Source organism: Akanthomyces muscarius, chromosome 3 (assembly GCF_028009165.1).
Source record: "Akanthomyces muscarius strain Ve6 chromosome 3, whole genome shotgun sequence".
Classification (NCBI taxonomy): Eukaryota; Fungi; Ascomycota; class Sordariomycetes; order Hypocreales; family Cordycipitaceae; genus Akanthomyces; species Akanthomyces muscarius.
In genome coordinates this window covers 827961-845403 of record NC_079243.1, presented here as the reverse complement: position 1 = coordinate 845403, position 17443 = coordinate 827961, and the positions used below count along the sequence as shown (strand labels likewise).

The 17443-nt window shown below is 52.8% G+C and overlaps 8 protein-coding genes across 8 annotated transcripts; 4 read left to right on the top strand and 4 right to left on the bottom strand.

Moving 5' to 3' along the window:
• Positions 1-1558: 1558 nt before the first annotated feature.
• Positions 1559-2524, top strand: LMH87_001581 (uncharacterized protein; the record flags this gene model as incomplete). The annotated part of the gene is made up of 1 exon (XM_056192876.1): positions 1559-2524. The coding sequence occupies one exon, from the start codon at positions 1559-1561 to the stop codon at positions 2522-2524; it is 966 nt and encodes a 321-aa protein (XP_056049969.1).
• A 1231-nt stretch (positions 2525-3755) lies between these two features.
• On the top strand, positions 3756-4567 carry LMH87_001580 (uncharacterized protein; the record flags this gene model as incomplete). The annotated part of the gene is made up of 3 exons (XM_056192875.1): positions 3756-4114; positions 4299-4332; positions 4406-4567. The coding sequence occupies 3 exons, from the start codon at positions 3756-3758 to the stop codon at positions 4565-4567; spliced, it is 555 nt and encodes a 184-aa protein (XP_056049968.1).
• A 271-nt stretch (positions 4568-4838) lies between these two features.
• On the bottom strand, positions 4839-6399 carry LMH87_001579 (uncharacterized protein; the record flags this gene model as incomplete). The annotated part of the gene is made up of 6 exons (XM_056192874.1): positions 4839-5031; positions 5086-5207; positions 5260-5605; positions 5667-5860; positions 5958-6193; positions 6267-6399. The coding sequence occupies 6 exons, from the start codon at positions 6397-6399 to the stop codon at positions 4839-4841; spliced, it is 1224 nt and encodes a 407-aa protein (XP_056049967.1).
• A 1467-nt stretch (positions 6400-7866) lies between these two features.
• LMH87_001578 (uncharacterized protein) lies at positions 7867-9675 on the top strand (the record flags this gene model as incomplete). The annotated part of the gene is made up of 8 exons (XM_056192873.1): positions 7867-8181; positions 8236-8474; positions 8527-8641; positions 8696-8893; positions 8944-9005; positions 9053-9383; positions 9435-9560; positions 9616-9675. The coding sequence occupies 8 exons, from the start codon at positions 7867-7869 to the stop codon at positions 9673-9675; spliced, it is 1446 nt and encodes a 481-aa protein (XP_056049966.1).
• Positions 9676-9856: 181 nt separating this feature from the next.
• Positions 9857-10631, bottom strand: LMH87_001577 (uncharacterized protein; the record flags this gene model as incomplete). The annotated part of the gene is made up of 2 exons (XM_056192872.1): positions 9857-10461; positions 10511-10631. The coding sequence occupies 2 exons, from the start codon at positions 10629-10631 to the stop codon at positions 9857-9859; spliced, it is 726 nt and encodes a 241-aa protein (XP_056049965.1).
• A 2411-nt stretch (positions 10632-13042) lies between these two features.
• Positions 13043-13768, top strand: LMH87_001576 (uncharacterized protein; the record flags this gene model as incomplete). The annotated part of the gene is made up of 1 exon (XM_056192871.1): positions 13043-13768. One exon carries the CDS (start codon positions 13043-13045, stop codon positions 13766-13768), a length of 726 nt encoding a protein of 241 aa, XP_056049964.1.
• Positions 13769-13876: 108 nt separating this feature from the next.
• Positions 13877-14926, bottom strand: LMH87_001575 (uncharacterized protein; the record flags this gene model as incomplete). Its single annotated transcript, XM_056192870.1, has 2 exons — positions 13877-14710; positions 14762-14926. 2 exons carry the CDS (start codon positions 14924-14926, stop codon positions 13877-13879), a joined length of 999 nt encoding a protein of 332 aa, XP_056049963.1.
• Positions 14927-15276: 350 nt separating this feature from the next.
• On the bottom strand, positions 15277-16489 carry LMH87_001574 (uncharacterized protein; the record flags this gene model as incomplete). Its single annotated transcript, XM_056192869.1, has 2 exons — positions 15277-16298; positions 16348-16489. 2 exons carry the CDS (start codon positions 16487-16489, stop codon positions 15277-15279), a joined length of 1164 nt encoding a protein of 387 aa, XP_056049962.1.
• Positions 16490-17443: the final 954 nt, after the last annotated feature.

Genomic DNA, 17443 nt, shown 5'->3' with positions numbered 1-17443 from the left:
CTATCTTTCTATTAAGTTTAACAAAGTTAAATAGGCTAGTTATAACTAATATAATATTAACCTAGTCTTTAATCTTATACTCTAATAGGCTAAAATATATAATCTTTTACTTCTATTTATAATAACTAAATACATTCTCTATAATAACCTAAAGCTAGACATACTATAAGTTAAATAATTCCTACTTTATTTAAAGCTTCCTTATAGTATCTATCTAGTCTTAAAGATAATATCTTATCCTATTATAAAGTAAGAGAATTCCTTACTAAGTACTAAAGCTAGTATTACTAAGAATTAGCCTATTTTCTAGTATATAAAAGCCTATAATAATTACTTTTAGTAATAATATTATATTAGAGAAAGAGCCTTCTATACTAGGTATTATATATAAGAAATACCTTATAGAGGTTACTATAATAAACACATTCTAGCTTATAATACCCTATTAGTCTTACTATCTTCTACTTATTATAATAGGTATATATACCTATATATATATACTGTTAATAATACTAATTATATTACTAAAAGGCTTAAATTTAGTATTAAGCTTAATCTTTAATATAAGGTATATTAGCTCTAAAGGCTATATAAAGTGGCGATATAATTCGTATATTAGCTTAAATAGTTATTATATAATAGAAGAGATATATAATTAGCTAACTTTAAACTTACTAGTAGTGTTCCTTTAAGGCTCTTTAAAGGTATAGATCTATAAGAAAATAAGCACTTTAAACTTAAGTAATATCCTCTATAAGGCCTTAGTTATAGTGTTACCTTATAGCTAATTAATAAGCTAAAAGAACTAATCTTTCCTTATTTAGAAGAGGTTAAAGAAGTGCCTATCTAAGACGTTGTTAACTAGCTCCTACCTTATTAATTTAGCTACTAGGAAGCCCTAATAATAGCGTGGCAGTAGAGGCCTAAAGAGGTTCTTATTATTAAATTTATCTTCTTTATTAGTCTTATTATTATTATTTTTAGCGATATTACTAGTAATAGCCTTATAGAACTAGGGCTTATTAAAGAAGGTTAGCATTTTAGTAATATTTCTACCTTTATCTAGCCCCGCCGCCTAAGTCACTAATTTTATTATAAGTATAGGTAACTTATAAGATAGCGAGAAAAATGGTAGAAAAGGCAGAACCTTTCCTCTTTAGGCTATTTCTAACGCCCCTATCTAGCGCGGTACTTTATCTGCTAGGGTGTCGAAAAGTTATATAACGACTATAGGAATTTGCGGGTAATCACTACTAAATTCGGTAAAGCGCAGGAATTATACAGACAAGTCGCGAGTATCGAGTACACAAGTCACTCAAGATCAGGGTATTATTGGCGCGATCACGGGCTCTAACCACAATAGACATTAATATAAACGGTTAAATAGAGCAATCAAATTCAGCTTCATATCGAGCACCGAATTTACCTCGATTACGTTAGTGGCCTGGCAATTTTATTTTAGCTGACTGAGGCTGCTAGGGTATTATGCTTACACCGCACCGCACTAACACATCATCGTACCTAGAACCTGCCAAAAACATTGCACATGACAATAAAAATGCTACTCTCTGAACGCCGGACATTCCTCACCTCTCGCGGATACAAGTACTCCTTCATCTACGTGCCCGCCAAAGACAACAAGCCGACGCTACTATTTCTGCATGGCTTCCCCTCGCACGCCGACGACTGGGAGCGGCAGATCGCGCACTTTGCGCCGCTGGGCTATGGCGTCATAGCGCCGGACCTGCTGGGCTACGGCGACACCAGCAAGCCCGACAGCGTCGCCAGCTACACCTTTAAAAGCATGAGCGACGACATTGCCCAGGTGCTGGACCACTTGAAGCTCGAGTCCGTCGTCGGCGTCGGGCACGATTTCGGCGCCAACTTTCTCGGCCGGCTGGCCGCGTACTACCCCGCGCGCTTCCGGGCTCTGGTGTTTTTGGCGGTCGGCTCCGGGAAACCGGCGCGCAGGTTTGACATTGACCAGATTCAACAAATGACAAAGAAGATGGCGGGCTTCGTCATGTTTGGGTACATTTCGTGGCTTGGCGGTGAGGAGGACCCCCACGCGGTGCTGGAGCAGCACGCCAAGTCGGCCATGAGCCTGCTCTTTGCGGCGGATCGCAGCGCGTGGAATACTTCATTCCACCCGCTCGGTGCGATGGAGCAGTTTGTCACTGAGGACAAACAGCTTCCCGTGGGCGAGTGGTACACGCCGATGATGCAGGACAGCCATTTGGACGTGTTTGGAGCCAAGGATGGCTACAAGGGCGCGACGCGCTGGTATCGCATGCTCGTGACTAATGCGTCTCTGAAGGAGGAGGAGGAGAGTATTGCCGACGTAAAGCTGGAGCAGCCGAGTATTATTGTTGCAGATGCACAATCGATGCCCTCGCAGAAGGGCATGCTCGCGGAGTGGGTGTCGAACCTGACGTCAAAGGAGCTCGATAGCGGGCACTGGACGCACATTGAGTGTGCGGAGCAAGTCAATCAAACCATCACCAAGTTTATCCAGACGATCTAGAGAATTTAGCCTCGAGTCAATGAATATCTTCACTCTGCAGCAAGCGCGCAAGCTGTCTGCTGATAAAAGCCGGCAAGATTCTACCGGCTTGCCTCTTTGAGCCGCTGAAGAATGCTGCGATCTGAAGCTGCAGCTGCGGTATCTGAAACATGCGGCCCTTGCATGAGAAGCAGCGGCGAGGGCGAGGCTTTGATTTTGCTGCCCGTGGTTGCTTCGTCGTTTGCTGGGGTCCATGACCAGCTGCCAGGCAATTGAGTCAATTACCTGCACGTGCCAGCCCCATCGAAGCCAAAGCGGAAAACAATCTTCAATAAAGCACATGCAATTAAATTCTAATGATGCGTCTCCACAGCTTCTGCGCGACGCTTGATACTTGAGCCGTGTTATTAGTCTGCGTACTGAGTAACGATACTCCGTAGAGCAGTAATAATAAGCCCTAGCAAGCCCTTCTTTCAGCCTTGTGACTGGGCGCCTGATGTTGTCTGGGCGCGGATTCTCGGGCTCCATGCACTGAAGCGCCCCCTAGATGACGATGGTCATTCAACTGAGTACCTAGACCTAAGCGAATTACCATTCAATCGCTAATAATAAATGTCTCTACGGATTCTGAGTAGATGCAATACTGAGTACTGCACTGTAGCAGAATACCATGTTCCAAGTACGCAGCGCCACTCCATGCGCCACTTGACGCACCAACGCCACAACAGCGCTGGAGCTGTTCGGCGTCGGCCTAATCTGGCGGGCAGGCTTCATCTCGATACTCCACGCAACGGATTTGTTGCCTCGTTCATCATCTCTCGTCGCCACCCACGCTCCTGCGCCAGAGCGCCTTGTGGCTGGCTCGATCCGCCTTGCCCCATTCCCTTGTCCTGCACCTGCACAGCCGCTACTTATGCCCAATCCAGCAATGGCTCTCGTATCAAAACGTGCTACTGCTGCGCCCAGTCGAGGCTGCCTCTGGCGTCGCTTGGCAAAGTGGGAATGAGTAACGCCGTGAAAGGCATTGCCCGTTCTACCTGGGCGGGCCTGACATCATCACCGCCCGCCGCTGAGACCCAGATGAGACGGCGGATCATCTTCTTTTCGTTCAGCCCAGCCGATCCACCGGCCGCACAGAGACTTTTTGCGAGCCGTTGCACAGCACAAACGTCACCTATATATTACAAGGGGCCCCGTGTTTGTTCCCCTCGCCACGGCCATCTCGAAATACGCAGCGAGTCGAATTTTCAAAATGAGCAAAGAACAGTCCCACGAGCTCCAAGAGCAGCAGCAGCAGTGCGAGCTGCCGCACGACCAGCCCCAGCAGTCGCAACAGCAGCTCAATTCGCAGCAAAGTGCCCCGACCGAGCCTCAGCCCGCACACAATCATATCCTCATCCAAGAGACCGCGACCGAAGTCCATCCCCCAAGCTATGAACAGGCCAAGGCTTCTCCGGCCGGTCAACCGCCTGCCGGCCTGACGCCTGGCCAAGCTCCCACAACGGTCACGCCCTTGAACCAGCTCGGCGACACGCCCCAATGGATCGACTGCCCGTTCTGCCACAAGCGGACCAAGACGACGGTGCGAAAGGAAGGCGGTAGTATGCAAATGTAAGTCTGCATCTCAGAGATGTCGTCTGAATATATAGCTAACACCCCCTTGGCGTCGTCGGTGTCGTCCTCTGCCTCGTCTGCGTGTGCCTGACCTGTCTCCCCTGCCTGCTCCACTGGTTCGAGGACACCGACTGGCACTGCTCCGAATGCAAGAAGAAGGTCGCGATACGCCAGAATGAAGGTGCCATTCAAGTGCTTGCCCCTACTCAGGTCGTGTACTCGCAATACGGCAACCAGAATCCGATGAACAATCCCCAGCAGCCGCAAGGCCCCGGTCAGAATGTGCAGCACCCAGATGTGGCGCAGCAGCAGCAGCCTCAAGCTGTGCCAGGCCAGAATACACACCAATCAATGCCCCAGCATCCCGATGCTTCCCAGCAGCAGAGCCATGATATTCAACCTCAGCCGCTGCAAACACCAAACCATCCGCCCATGGACGTCAAGAACTAATGGATCCGCTACGGATACAACCCCAGCGAAGCTCATAATCCTAAGACCTGTCATGACTCCTACGCGTATTATTAATCAGAGATACCATTCCAGATGAACATGTTTATTAAATAGCATTCTACCCTAAATTTCATTAAGTCTTTACAAAATGCGCCGCCGAGAGTGTCCCGTCGGTAGAATTGAAGAAACCGCACAATGCCACCCCGCAAACCATGCACCCCACTACCCACCGTCGCCCCGTAGGATTAAGAGAAACTTTATTGTTCCCGATTTACTCGATCAGGAACTGCTTCTCCCGCTTGATCTTCTCGATAAAGTCCACAGGGACCTTGAGCGTCTGCGCGGCAATCTCGGGCGGTGTGAGGGCCAGCCACTGTGAGAGGGAAATGTCGGCCACACGGTCCGACTTGTAGATTTCGATCCACACAAGATCCTCGTCCTTGGATGTGTTCTCAATGTAATGTCTTCGCGAGCGTCAGTATTTCCATTGCATTGTGGTTGACTAAAGAGGAACGTACCCAGAGTTGGTCGGGAAGACGGCCGTGTCGCCGGCGGAAAAGTCAAACGTGCGAGCAGCGCCGTTGCCGATGAAAGCGCTGGCTCTAGCCTGGCCCTTGTGAAAGTACAGCCACTCCTCGGCCTGGTTACAGAATGTCAGCCAAGCTTCCCACGTTCGGTTCGGGATAACATACATTGGGGTGCCAGTGGAGCTCGCGTAGACCGCCCGGCTTGAGCGTCACAAACGTGGCGGCAATCTCCTTTGCAATGGGAAAGTTGGTCGAGTCAATCTTGTAGAGCGTGCCGCCGCTGCCGCCAATCTTCTCGGGCGGGTGCTGCAGGGTGCGGTACACAAACGAGGCGTCGCCCTTGGCCTCGGGCGTGACGGCGCCGGTGACGTTTTTGGTCGCGACGGTGGCGTTGAGGATGTAAGGGTTCGTCGCGGGGACGTCCTTGAAGGTGGACTCGGGGACGCCAAAGTTCTTGGCGAGGATGTCCTTGGGCGTGTGCGCGACCCAGTCGTCGAGGTTGAAGGTCGTTCTGGCGGCATGTGGTGTTAGTGGATGGGACTTGTGATGGGAAAGGTTGGCGGTGACATTACCCAATCTTGTCGAAGTCGGTCTCGTCAAAGATGAGGAGAAACTCGTTCTCGTCGTCCAGACCCTGCACCGTATGCGCGACGCCCGGGGGAAAGTACCAGACGTCGCCGTAGCCAATCTCGGTGGCCTGGAAGACGCCGTTTTCGTCGACGGCGGAAATGGTGATGCGGCCGTTGTAGACGATGCCCCATTCAGCCTTGCAATCATCAACACATTAGCTCTTTGGCCCTACATGCATAGAATGGTAGAGATGGATGCGTATTTTGAAGAGAAAGAAAAAGAAAAGAACATACCACTTTGTGCCAGTGAAGCTCGCGGATCGCGCCCTTGCTCAGGTGCTGCTGCGCGCCGGTAATGTCGTGGCTCGCGGGCAGGTCGGTGACGACCTGCTCGCGCACCCAGCCGCCCTTGAGGATGCGCGTCTTGGAGTCGGAGAAGCTCCATTTCAGGTTGGGCACGGTGCCGGCGTCGGTCGACTGCTGGCCCAGGTTGTCGGGGTTTTGCAGGTCGAGCGCCTTGTTGGTGCCGCCTGTGTCCAGTCAGCAATCTTTCTTCTTTCTGGCAGGTCGGGTACTGGTAGACCAAGGTTGGAAAGGCCATACCTAATATGCGGCCGCCTTTGCCGTCCTTGCTGATGGGCTGGCCTTCCTTGAACTGGTCGCCGTCGCGAGGCGTCAGGGAGGGAGCGGCGAGGGCCGAGGCGGCGAGGCCAAGCAGAACGGAAACAGCACGCATGATGAATGATGGCAAACTTTCGTTCGCTTCTCTTTTCCTTACTACATAGCAGCTGAGCTGGAGGAAAGGGGGCCTGTCGTTTTATTTATTGCTGCTTTACAGCTACGTGCACGTGAACGGTATCGGCGTTGTAAACACCTTGCTAGGATGCCTTGAGTTTGATTTGATTTGATTTGGCAATCCGCAGCTCAGTTTTCGCAAAACTCACGACTACAGCTGCACCGGCTCGTCGCTTATTGGCTTGTTTGTCATGTTTTCTTTTTTTCTCTCAGCGTGCATGGGTGTGCACGCGTGCCAAAATGGCGACATAGGGTTGCGGAATGAGATGCAGTACGCTACTCGCCGGATCGCTCAGCTTCCTGAAATTAAGCTGTCCAAAAGAGCTTGGTACAGTTGTAAAATTGCGAACATCTCATTCGTCGATCGATTTGACTTTTATTCATGCGGCAGTTGAGAAATATCCCGCATGACAGGGCCGTCGTTGCATTGGGTTTCTCGGGGAGAGAGGGGAGGGATCGTGTCGGATCACGCCATGCGGATCGCGAATTGTGTCCATCGTCTGCGCTCGGACGGGAGAGGCTGCTTGGCCCGATATGACAGACAGCGGGCGAAAAACTGCCGACTGGGAAATGTGGCTTGCTTTTCCCTATTTTGGGTACGGGGCTCCTTAAATTATGCTTTATTTTATGCTCCAAGTAAACGGGGGGCGCTGGATCGGCCTGGGGTTGCCAAGCGAGGCGTCCAGGTCGAGCTGCACCAGCTGCTCGGGACGATGGCGCCCGCATCATGCGCCCCAGGTTCCACTGATGCAGTACTCTATATAACTCCGAAGTGTCGGAAGATATATTGCTGGACATGTCTATTCATCGCAAAGAGATTTGATATAACAGTTTCGCGTGTAAAAGAACAAAGCGTGTAGTTGCGTTCTGCCAAGCCCGCGCGAGACAATGCATTATTTCAGCAGAGGAATCTAGTCTGAATTCGATCTACACATCATAGTTACAGTCTCACTTCGCCATTCTCTAGCTCAGTGCAGATCCGCAGCCCAGCTCTCAGAGTCTCCAAGCGGCCAGGGCCTCACACTAAACAGGAGTGTCCGCTCCTTTGTTAGTAGAGCTGTCGCCGCCGCCGCCATCATTGTGGCTTTCGTCGCCATCTGCGCTACGCACAAACGGGAAAGAAATCCAAGACATGCAGTTTTCTCCCTTGCTTATTCTGGTGGTCTCGGTGTGTGTTCTGTATGGCATCACGTAACTGCATGCCTGCGCCGTGTAAGCGAGGTGCGAGGATCCGGAGGGGGGAGAGGAGATTGTCAGGAGAGCCGTCGAGTTGGACGCAGGATGGGATATATAAGTACAGGATAATCTTCTCATATCTTGCTCATATCCAAGCACAAAGCAGCCAACTTCTCAATTCATTCTCTAATCTGCTCATTCCCGCCCAGCACACACCCACCCCTAGCCCACCATGATCTTCTCCAGCGTTGCTCTGGTCCTGGCCAGCCAGCTGGTGGCCAAGGCTGCCGCTTCCCCGGCTACCTCTGTCAGCAAGCGCTCGCCGCTGGGCATCAGCCTACCCCCTCTGATTCCCTCTATTCCCGGCGTGACGGAGCCCCTGGTTGACTTGGCGCCGCCTCTGCCTATTCTGCAGATTCCGACGCCACCGCTCGACAGCCCGGCGTTTGAGACCAAGGACATCAAGCCCAAGAAGATTGGCTACATCTGGACCGGTGCCGGTGACAACCACCACAAAGATTTCCTGACGGCCATCAGTCTTGATGATGTGAGTGAATTGTCCGTACTCTTATTTCTGTGGTGATGCTAACTCGGCCGCAAGGACACATTCGGAGAGATTATCCACATTGCGGATGTGCCCACCAGTGGCAACTCGCCTCATCATCTTGGAACCTCCCTGGATGGCAAGACCCTCGTCGGTGGTGGTCTCCTGTCGCTGCTAAAGACGCAGGATACCGCGTTTTACTGGGACTCGAGCGATCCTTACCACCCCAAGTTCTCTCACAGCAACAGAGCCCTGCTCAGCTCCATCACTGATGAGATCCGTGCCAAGCCCGAGGGGTAAGACTTAATACAATCAAGCACTACGCTACACTTTGCTAACAGGCTCTAGTGGTTTCCTGATTACCTACATGGGAAGTGCGCTTGGAACTTCTCCCGGTCGCCTGGTCGAGACCGATGCCAAGGGCAACATTATCCACGAGTGGCCCGAGGACGTTGACGGCACGGTAAGTCTTTTGCCGATTAACAACTTTTCCTGAGCAGACGCTAACAAACGCCAGCTCAACATTCTTGGAGAGCAGTTCAGCCCTCACGGCCTGAGTGTCGACTTTGAGAAGAACCTCATCCTCACCTCTGACTTTGTCGTCCCGCTCAGCATTCTGAAGCCCGTCTCTGCTCTGGGCATTCAAAAGGCCAACACTCTGCGTCTGTGGACTCTGAACGATCGCAAGATTATCTCCACCATCACCATCCCTGATGTAAGTCTCTCGTGTCATTAATTACTCTTCCGACCACTAACATGGAATAGGGCCAAGGTATTCAGGATGTCAAGTTTATCCCCGGTAACAAGGAGAGCGCTGCCCTCGCCACGTAAGAACCGTCATCCACTCTGGAATCGCACATGCTAATTTTGATAGTGCTGTCAAGAATGGCCAGGTCTGGATCATCTACCCTTTCCGCAAGGATGCCAACGGCAAGCAGGGTGTCGCCGAGCTCCTCTACGAACTCGGCCCCAAGGCTAAGGAGTCGGTCGCCATCTACTCGGACATTTCCGACGACGGAAAGTTTGCCTATTTTACCCTCACTGTCGGCAACCACGTCGCCGCTCTCGACATCTCCGACCTCAACAACGTCAAGCGCCTCGACAACCCCGACGAGCAGCAGCCCATCATTGGTCCCCACTACGTCAAGATTTCGCCCGACAAGAAGAACCTCCTCGTCTGCGGCTACTTTGTGCAGGCTGGCGATGTAAGTGAACACTTCTGTGCTTTCGGTGGCGACTGCTAATTGAACCGCAAGATTTCGGTCCTCAATACCCCCGGTGACTACAAGGTCCACTGGATTGACATCCTCGACAACGGTGCTCTCAGCTTCAACCGCACTGTCGACTTTGAGACTATCTTCACCCGCACTCGCGGCGGTGCTGTAAGTATACCCCAAATGCAACATTCGAAGGCATTTTGCTAATGAAATCGAACAGCGACCTCACAGCGCCGTCATCTTTGATCTTTCGGACCCCAACCACCCGATCTACTACTAGAGGAGCAGATATAGAATGGCTTTGGGACGGTCATGACTTTCTTTCTTGTCAATCTTTTTCTCGAAAGATGCAGATGCGCCGATTGTTGGGCACACCCTCCGCTTCAGCGCAACTGCGTCAGTTTTTTAGGCTACTGCAGCGCGAACTCGGCGTCGCATACTTAATTCATAATATACCATACTCAAAACCCACATCGCTCTTCCAAAAAAATGCAAAGATCTGCCAGCGTCTGCCCGGAAAGTGTGTGTCCTATGCTGTACTCGTGCATGTCAATCTTGCGGATCTGGCGCGCCTGCAACGCCGCGAAACACGACTTGAAGTACCGAGACGGTACCAACGCGTCTTGCATTCCCCGCGCAATGAGGACTGGCTGGTCCACAAGACTAGCCTCGGGTGCATGTTTGTTTCTGATGCTCTCGAGCTGCTGCTCCAGCGGCAAGTAGCCCATCAAGCCGAAGATGCCCGCAAAGCGGCCGGCATACTCGGACGCGAGGCCAAGTACCAGCGACAAGGCGCATCCCTGGCTGAATCCACCGAAAGCGATGCGGTTCGTGGGGATATTTCTGGCATTTATGTCTTTTACGATGGAGATGATGTAGCGGCAGCTCTCCATGATGCCCTCGTAATCTTCCTCGTCTTCAAGCTCAGGGCGTGGGGTGGGGCGCTGTGTGAGTTTGGAGGGCCCGTACCACGCGCGTGCCATGGCATCTCTGTTCTCGGCGGCAGTGGGCAAAACCCAGAGTGTATGTGGAAGCTTGTTCGCGTTTTGGTACTGATTGACGAGATCTGTAAGATGTGTTAGCTCAGATGGTGAGCAGGGTGTAGAACGGCTCACCTCGGAATGATTCGCCGTCGTCTGCCAGGCCGTGAAGGAAAATAACAGCGGAAGCCTGTTCGGGGGACGTTATCGCCACGCTCGGCTCGATAATTATCGGATCAGGACGAGCTCGAGCCATGATGATGCGCGCGTCCGCTGTGTTATGCTGGTAGAGCTGCGCGGTGCAAGTTGGGTTGCGGGGTAAAGGTGTAGGTAGGGTGGCAGGTCACAAAGGCTGGGTAGCAACAATATTCACGAGTCGGGTTCGCCACATAGAGTATAATTCGAGGTTGAATCAAAATTGAGAGAAGAATAGTTTAGTAAATTGTCTAAAATGAAACTCTGGTGCTTGCAGTCTCTAGCTCCGTCACATTGGACTTGTTTATGCTGGGGCGCGACCTTGCGTGTACGTGCTTAACACTGAGTTGCGGGTAGGGTACTTTCCGTTGCGCGAGGTGGCGATTCCCGTCCATCAACAGTCGTTCAGTGATAATCATTTTCTTTCTTCGAGTGTGAGAAATCATACTATAACTTCGAAGGGTTTAGCTATACAGCATAGAAAATAGCAACGAAAACGATGATAACAAAATGCCGAAATGTCACAAGTGGAAGTAACTCGCGGTGGGGCCCCATGACACGGGCTCATTTACACGCGGTTGCCAGAATCAATCGTGTCAGCGCCGCCCGCTGGAGATGGTTATACCTCCCATGGATGTTATACACGGCTCGCGTGCCTAAGTGTGTCTCAAAAAGTGGCTGAAGGCTGTATGCTGTTTCAGAACAGAAATGAAAAGAGGGTGAGCGCGCCGCCACGGCCGGGATGCGATGCGGCATCGTCATTAGTGTAACGCTTGTAATACAGCTATATTACAAGCTCCGACTCGCACAGGGCGCACCCAGCCCGTCTTTCCTTTTCCGCATTCCCCAAAGGGTGGGCGCGCTCCAGGCTCCTGGTTCCAGACTCTGCCAAATCTGTCTCTGGCTCAGGAGCTGGGTGTGACCGTGGCCGTTGCTTTATGACTCTGGCTCGGCGACGGGGGCTTTGCTGCAGATCCTCCACGGTGACAGCTATACCAGAATGTACCTGAATGCTTTCAGAAGAGCTCTCACATGTGTATCCACTGCCATGCAGATGATTCAAGGGCATCAGCTGCATCCATTTGCTCCTCGCCCGCAGCGGGTGGTACCGCTCCTGGCGGCGTTTGGGTTGCCCCCGTAGTCTCACGCTCCTTCCGTGCATGTCCAGTGTACTGTGAAAAAAGCTGTAGCTTGCAACCATGCGGCCACGTTGCGACCACACCACCTTGGCGCACCTGTCTGCTCGGACGCGGCTTTGCAATAATTTAGGATGACCATGACTGACATCTAGCCTGTCCACGGTGCAGGACCCTTTCCCGCGGCCACGACGGGCTCAACTTCACCCGCAGGTTGATACCATGAGAAAGCTAGGTGCGCAATACTTGCAGCACAGAGTCTTGGACCCGGGCGGTCGAACCATTCGCCCTTGAGCGGTATAAAAGGCTTTCAAGCCCCCGGACTGTAATGTCAATTAAAAATGAGAGGTACTCAAGTTGGAATCGACCGCAGCGAGATATCCTATTTACCTAATCTTTTCTACAATTACGTTGCTTATTGGCCTGCTAATCGTACGACCTCACCTTTCAGCACTACCGGTCTCGCATCAAACATCCACCGGCTGTGCAACTGGACAAGAGGAGCACCTCAAACTTATGCTATCTGGAACCTGCAGGCAGTATATACCTCTCACCGCAATAGAGCTTCTTTCGATGAGTCTCAGAGTAGAAGCCATCGTTGGCATTGCTGGCCTCTTTCTCGCCCTCCCCTCTGCTGCCATCGTCATTTGGCGACTGCAACGGCGCTGGTGTCAGTCGACCCAGTCTGCCGCCGGCGAGTCTGATTCAGACTCCGAGTGTACGTGTTACGTTTGTTACTCCCCTTTTCCTCAATAAACGCTAGGTGCCAATCTGAGAAGAAGTCCGCATGGAACAGTCGTGTTAACCCCGACTAGTGTAATCCTTTGACAAACTCGCCGCTGACGCTATCGCTTCTCGCGATCGCACTTGTCTTTCCAAATCGTTGCAAGCGGCCGCAAGACAACCCGTTCTGATCCATATCGCCACGAGAGGAAATAAATATTTGATGTAGCTAGTCTTAGTTAAGTAGCTCGCCAAAACTGCGCTACCCTAGACGAAACAAGGCATTATATGTGAATAGATGGCATCTAGAATAGCACCTCACAGGACCTTGCACTTGTTTCGCAGTCATTGTATGGTTCGATAGACGCTTCGTGACAAAACTACGCAACAGTCGACTAGAACCTTTCAGTCACAAAGGTGTTTCTTTACGTCCAGACGTTACTTGCCTTGCTTGGAATTGACACTACCAAGGCTAGAGGGCGCATCTGGATGCATCGACCCACAGATTGACAACTCGCAGGGCGTCTTGAAGGAGTACAAAGCAATCCTACGATCAGCCCGATGCAGTTCACACGAACACCAAAACTTACGAATTATCACTCATCGCTCTACAATGGCAAGAATCACCGACTTCAAAGTCCTCTGCTTCGACGTCTACGGCACCCTCATCGACTGGGAGACGGGCATCATCACCGCCCTCGAGCCTCTCTTCGCCGCCAGCGGCCGCGCCCTGCCCCCGCGCGCCGAGCTCCTCCATGCCATCCACGAGCTCGAGGCCGCGCAGCAGCGCCTCACGCCAGCCCTCTGCTACCGCGACGTGCTCGCCGCCATCCACCCGCAGATTGCCTCGCGGTTCCAGCTGCCCGCGCCGCCGCCGACCGCCGCCGAGAACGCCGCCTTTGGCGCCTCCATCGGGACGTGGCCCGCGTTTCCCGACAGCGTGGCGGCGCTGCGCCGCCTGTCGCAGCGGTACAAGCTTGTGGTGCTGAGCAACACGGACCGCGAGGCGTTTGGCGCGACGAACGCGGGACCGCTGCAGGGCGTGCCGTTTGATCTGGTGATTACGGCAGAGGACGTGGGGAGCTTCAAGCCGGCGAGCCGGAATTTCGAGTACATGATGGACGAGGTGCAGAGGAAGCTGGGGGTTGGAAAGGAGGGAATTTTGCAGATGGCGCAGAGTCAGTTTCATGACCATCATCCGGCGCAAAAGGCGGGGATTAAAAGCTGCTGGATCGCGAGGCCTGGTGCGGTCATGGGAAATAGGGACAAGGAGGTGTATGACTGGAAATTTGATACGCTGGGTGAAATGGCGGATGCTGTCGCGGCGGAGAAGAGCTAGGGCGATGGTGTAATGCGACGAGGAAATTCGTCACGATTGATACCTAGTCCATGCACAGACATATTTGCTTCTATAATGAAAATTGTCTCAGTCTTCTTTTGTTACAATTTAATACAGCGCATTCATCCGCATCGTGAAGTATTCCTGCGTCGTCACCGGCTCATACCGTTTCGGCCGCTCCGGCCCATGACACGTCGGCACGCAATCCACCACCGTCTTCGGATCCGCGCCGATGAAGAACGGAATTGAATACCGGCGTTTAGTCATTCGCATGCACGTCTCTGGATTCGCTTCCGTCTCTGTCGGCGTGCGCACGCGGTGAATCGTCGACCGCAGCTCGTCATTCGTCCAGCGCATCAGCATGTCCCCGATATTCACCACAATCGTGCCCGGTATGTACGGCACCGGCCGGAACCGCCCGCCCTGGTGCTGGTCCTCAATCTCGAGCCCGCCGACGGCGTCCTGGAAGAGCAGCGTCATGGTGCCGAAGTCGCTGTGCGCGCCGATGCAGTCGGCCTGGCCGCGCTCGAGCAGCTCCGCCGCAAAGGGCGGGTAGTGCAGCAGCCGCAGCTGGTTGTCGCGTCCGCGGTGGCAGCTTTCGAAAAAGTCGGCATCAAGGCCCAGACCGACGGCCACGGTGGTCAGCAGCGTCGTCTCGAGCGCGTTGCACCGGCCGTAAAAGTCGACAAGGAACTCGCGGAAGCCGGGCAGCGCGGCTGCGGGCGGCCAGATGTTGCGCATGACGGCGTCGTCTTCCCGGCCGAGCTCAAACGACTCCTTTTGGTCCGGGATCTTGCGGTGCTGCGCGAGCGAGTTCGGGTCAAAGACATTCTGGGAGACCTTTTCGCGGCCGACGCTCGAGTACCCCCGGTGGTACCAGCCTTCGGGCGGATGAGGCGCCTTGTCCTTTTCGCTCTGCGGGAGATTAAAGAACTTGTGGCTCTGGGGACGGCTTAGAAATTGAACAAGTTTTAACGACAGTAGGCTCCTTACCCATGAGAATGCTTCTTCGATTCGTTCTTCTGGAATACCGTGGTTTTTTATGTACGCAAAACCCACCTCGCGAAAGGCCTTGCATAGCTCGTTGGCAGCTTGCTCTGTCGGGGCCGAAGCGGCGAGATCGACAATCGGGATAACGCTCTGCGGCGAGTCTCCCATCATTCAAGGAAGCAGGATATTGTGGGAACACAAGATGAAAGAATGAATGATTTTTAATAACGAGCCAAATACCAATAGACATAAGTTTGTAAGCTTTATAAGCTTCATCTAGATCGTCCGGGGGGGCAAGTACGCCGATGCCCCGCAGACGATGCTGGCAAGCCATACTCCGCACTGCTTCACCCCGGGACGAACTCGCACCCAATAACATTAGCACACATGGCTCTGGAATGTCACACATATGCAACGTCGGCCAATTTACTTTCTCCAGAAGGACATTGTGCATCGGGTATTTTTTATCCAACCAATCCATTTTTAGCTAATCCTGCTTGGTACAGATTGCCCCCGCTCTACGGCTCGTAGCCCTTGGGAGGGTGCTGCGAGTCCGCAACCTTGAGAGAGTCTGTGTAATACGTGGGTGCGTCGCTATCGGCCCAGGTGTCCTTGACTGACTGCAGGATGCGGCGGCCGTTGAACGTGTTCTGGTCCAGGTCCAGGTTGGGCTTGGGGATCGGCATGTCGGTCGATTCGGAGTTGAGGTAACCGCCGTAGCACTTGTTCCAGTAGTAACTCCGGAACTCCTTGTCGCTGTCCCACTTGCGAATCGTATCGCCCGTCTTGTCAGCCACCATCTTGTACACGTTGGCGCCGACGTCCCAGCGGCCGAGCGTAGGAAGGTCCCAGTTGGCGGAGACGGTCGAGATTTCAGAATAGTGGTTGTAGAAGCTGTTGTCCGTTGTGCCGACCAGCTGCTGCGGGACGGCGTCGCCGAGGAGGATGCCCAGAATGTTGTTTCTGCGCGAGTACGTCTCCGACTCATCCCATGTCACGAGCACAAGAGTGTTTTGCATAAAGTTGGGGTCCGTCAGGAGGGGCTCGAGGAAGAAGCGGCACCACTTGCCGGCCGTTGTGACACTCGAGTCGTGGCCGTCAGAGGTCATGTTGGGGGTGATGAACATCCACTGGGGAAGAGCGTTGTTCTTGAGGTCCTTGTGGAACTCAGAGCGTCCCGTGTCAATGTTCGACATGTTCTTCACGCGACCTAGTCTGTCGCCCGAGTCGGTGACACTCTTGTGCATGATAGCAGGGTTGTGCTTGCGGACGTAGTCGTTGCGGCCCCGGCTGTTCTTGTATGAACCGCCCTCGAACCCAGTGTACGGCATGTCTTCCTGATAGTGCGCCCATGAGATGTCCTTGGATTCAAGCAGGTCAACGACTGTGGCGACCTCGGAAGGGGAGTCAATAACGCGGTCGTCATCAAGACCAAAGTAATCACCCGCTACGCTGGCCATATAGTTGGGCTGGGACGGATGCGTGGCGGCAAAGTAGTTGGACAGCGTAATGCCCTTCTTGGTCAGCCACTTGAAGTTGGCTGTGAACTGTTAGCCGCGTGTTCGGACACTTCTGCATCTATTACTCACGATCGCCAATCGACTTTTCATAGTTTTGGTTCTCAAAGTAAATGACAACAAAACGATCAAAAGCCTTGCCTTTGACATTGCTAGTCTCGACAGTGGCAGCAGCACTGAGACCAGCAAGGGCCAAGATCTTTGCGAACAACATGGCGCAAGAGTATCAGCAGATGTTCTACCTGACCAACTCGGATTACCTCTAGTGCGAAGATCCTACCGCCAGGGTGTAGCGGCGGGTTCGGTATATATATTCCAAGATCCATCTCGGCAGATCCAGTGTGACCGGCCTGGTCTGGGGATGATGTGCTAGGTGACATGGGCTGGTGTGGAAACCAGATGCCGCGCCCTTACAGAACCGGGAGAAGGGCGCATTTGCGGTCATTTCCATGACATTGCTTTTCATTAGTGCCGTCCGTCTGATAATTTTATTCGGGGCGGTTCCCTGGCGAGATACCGGTGTGCCAATCAGACACGGCTCATTACCCAACGTAGCATGGCCAGTGTCCCATCACCATCCCGTAGAGCGGAGTCGACTAAAACTGAGTTGGAAGGTGGAAGTTGCTGCCGACCCTGCACGTGTTTTAATGCGAACCTTGCTGAGGAACAAGGTGCGCAAAAAAATCGTCTAACCTCGCGAACAGACCGAGGTAGCACAACGTGCTACTTCAACGCCATCTAAGTGGTTTACTGCATTGCCAGGAACGCGCTTCCCAAGTTATTCGCAGAGCTGCACTCTGGGAGTGGCATCTATTAAAAACGCCATGAGCTTTGAGATGCCATAGCCCCCGAGCCATAGATTGACATCAGAAAATTGTCCAGGGATCCTGCGCAGCTATCAGTGTCGCGTGCCTCATGACCCAAAATGCACAAGAGTGACTGTCGCCTTCCGAAAAGCTACTAGTTGATGCGACCGTCAAGTTCAGGAATGAGTTGGGCTGGGGCGTTGTGGAGGATCTGCGCCGCCGTCTCCTTGCCTAGCGTCCCGCGTCGCATGCCGTGGCACCCGGTGTTGGTGTTCGGCGGGACGAAAAGCCATCTGTGCCAACTCTGGGGAGTGCAGAAAGTCTCTTCGGGACCGTGAATCTTGCGGAGGTATAAAGGAGTG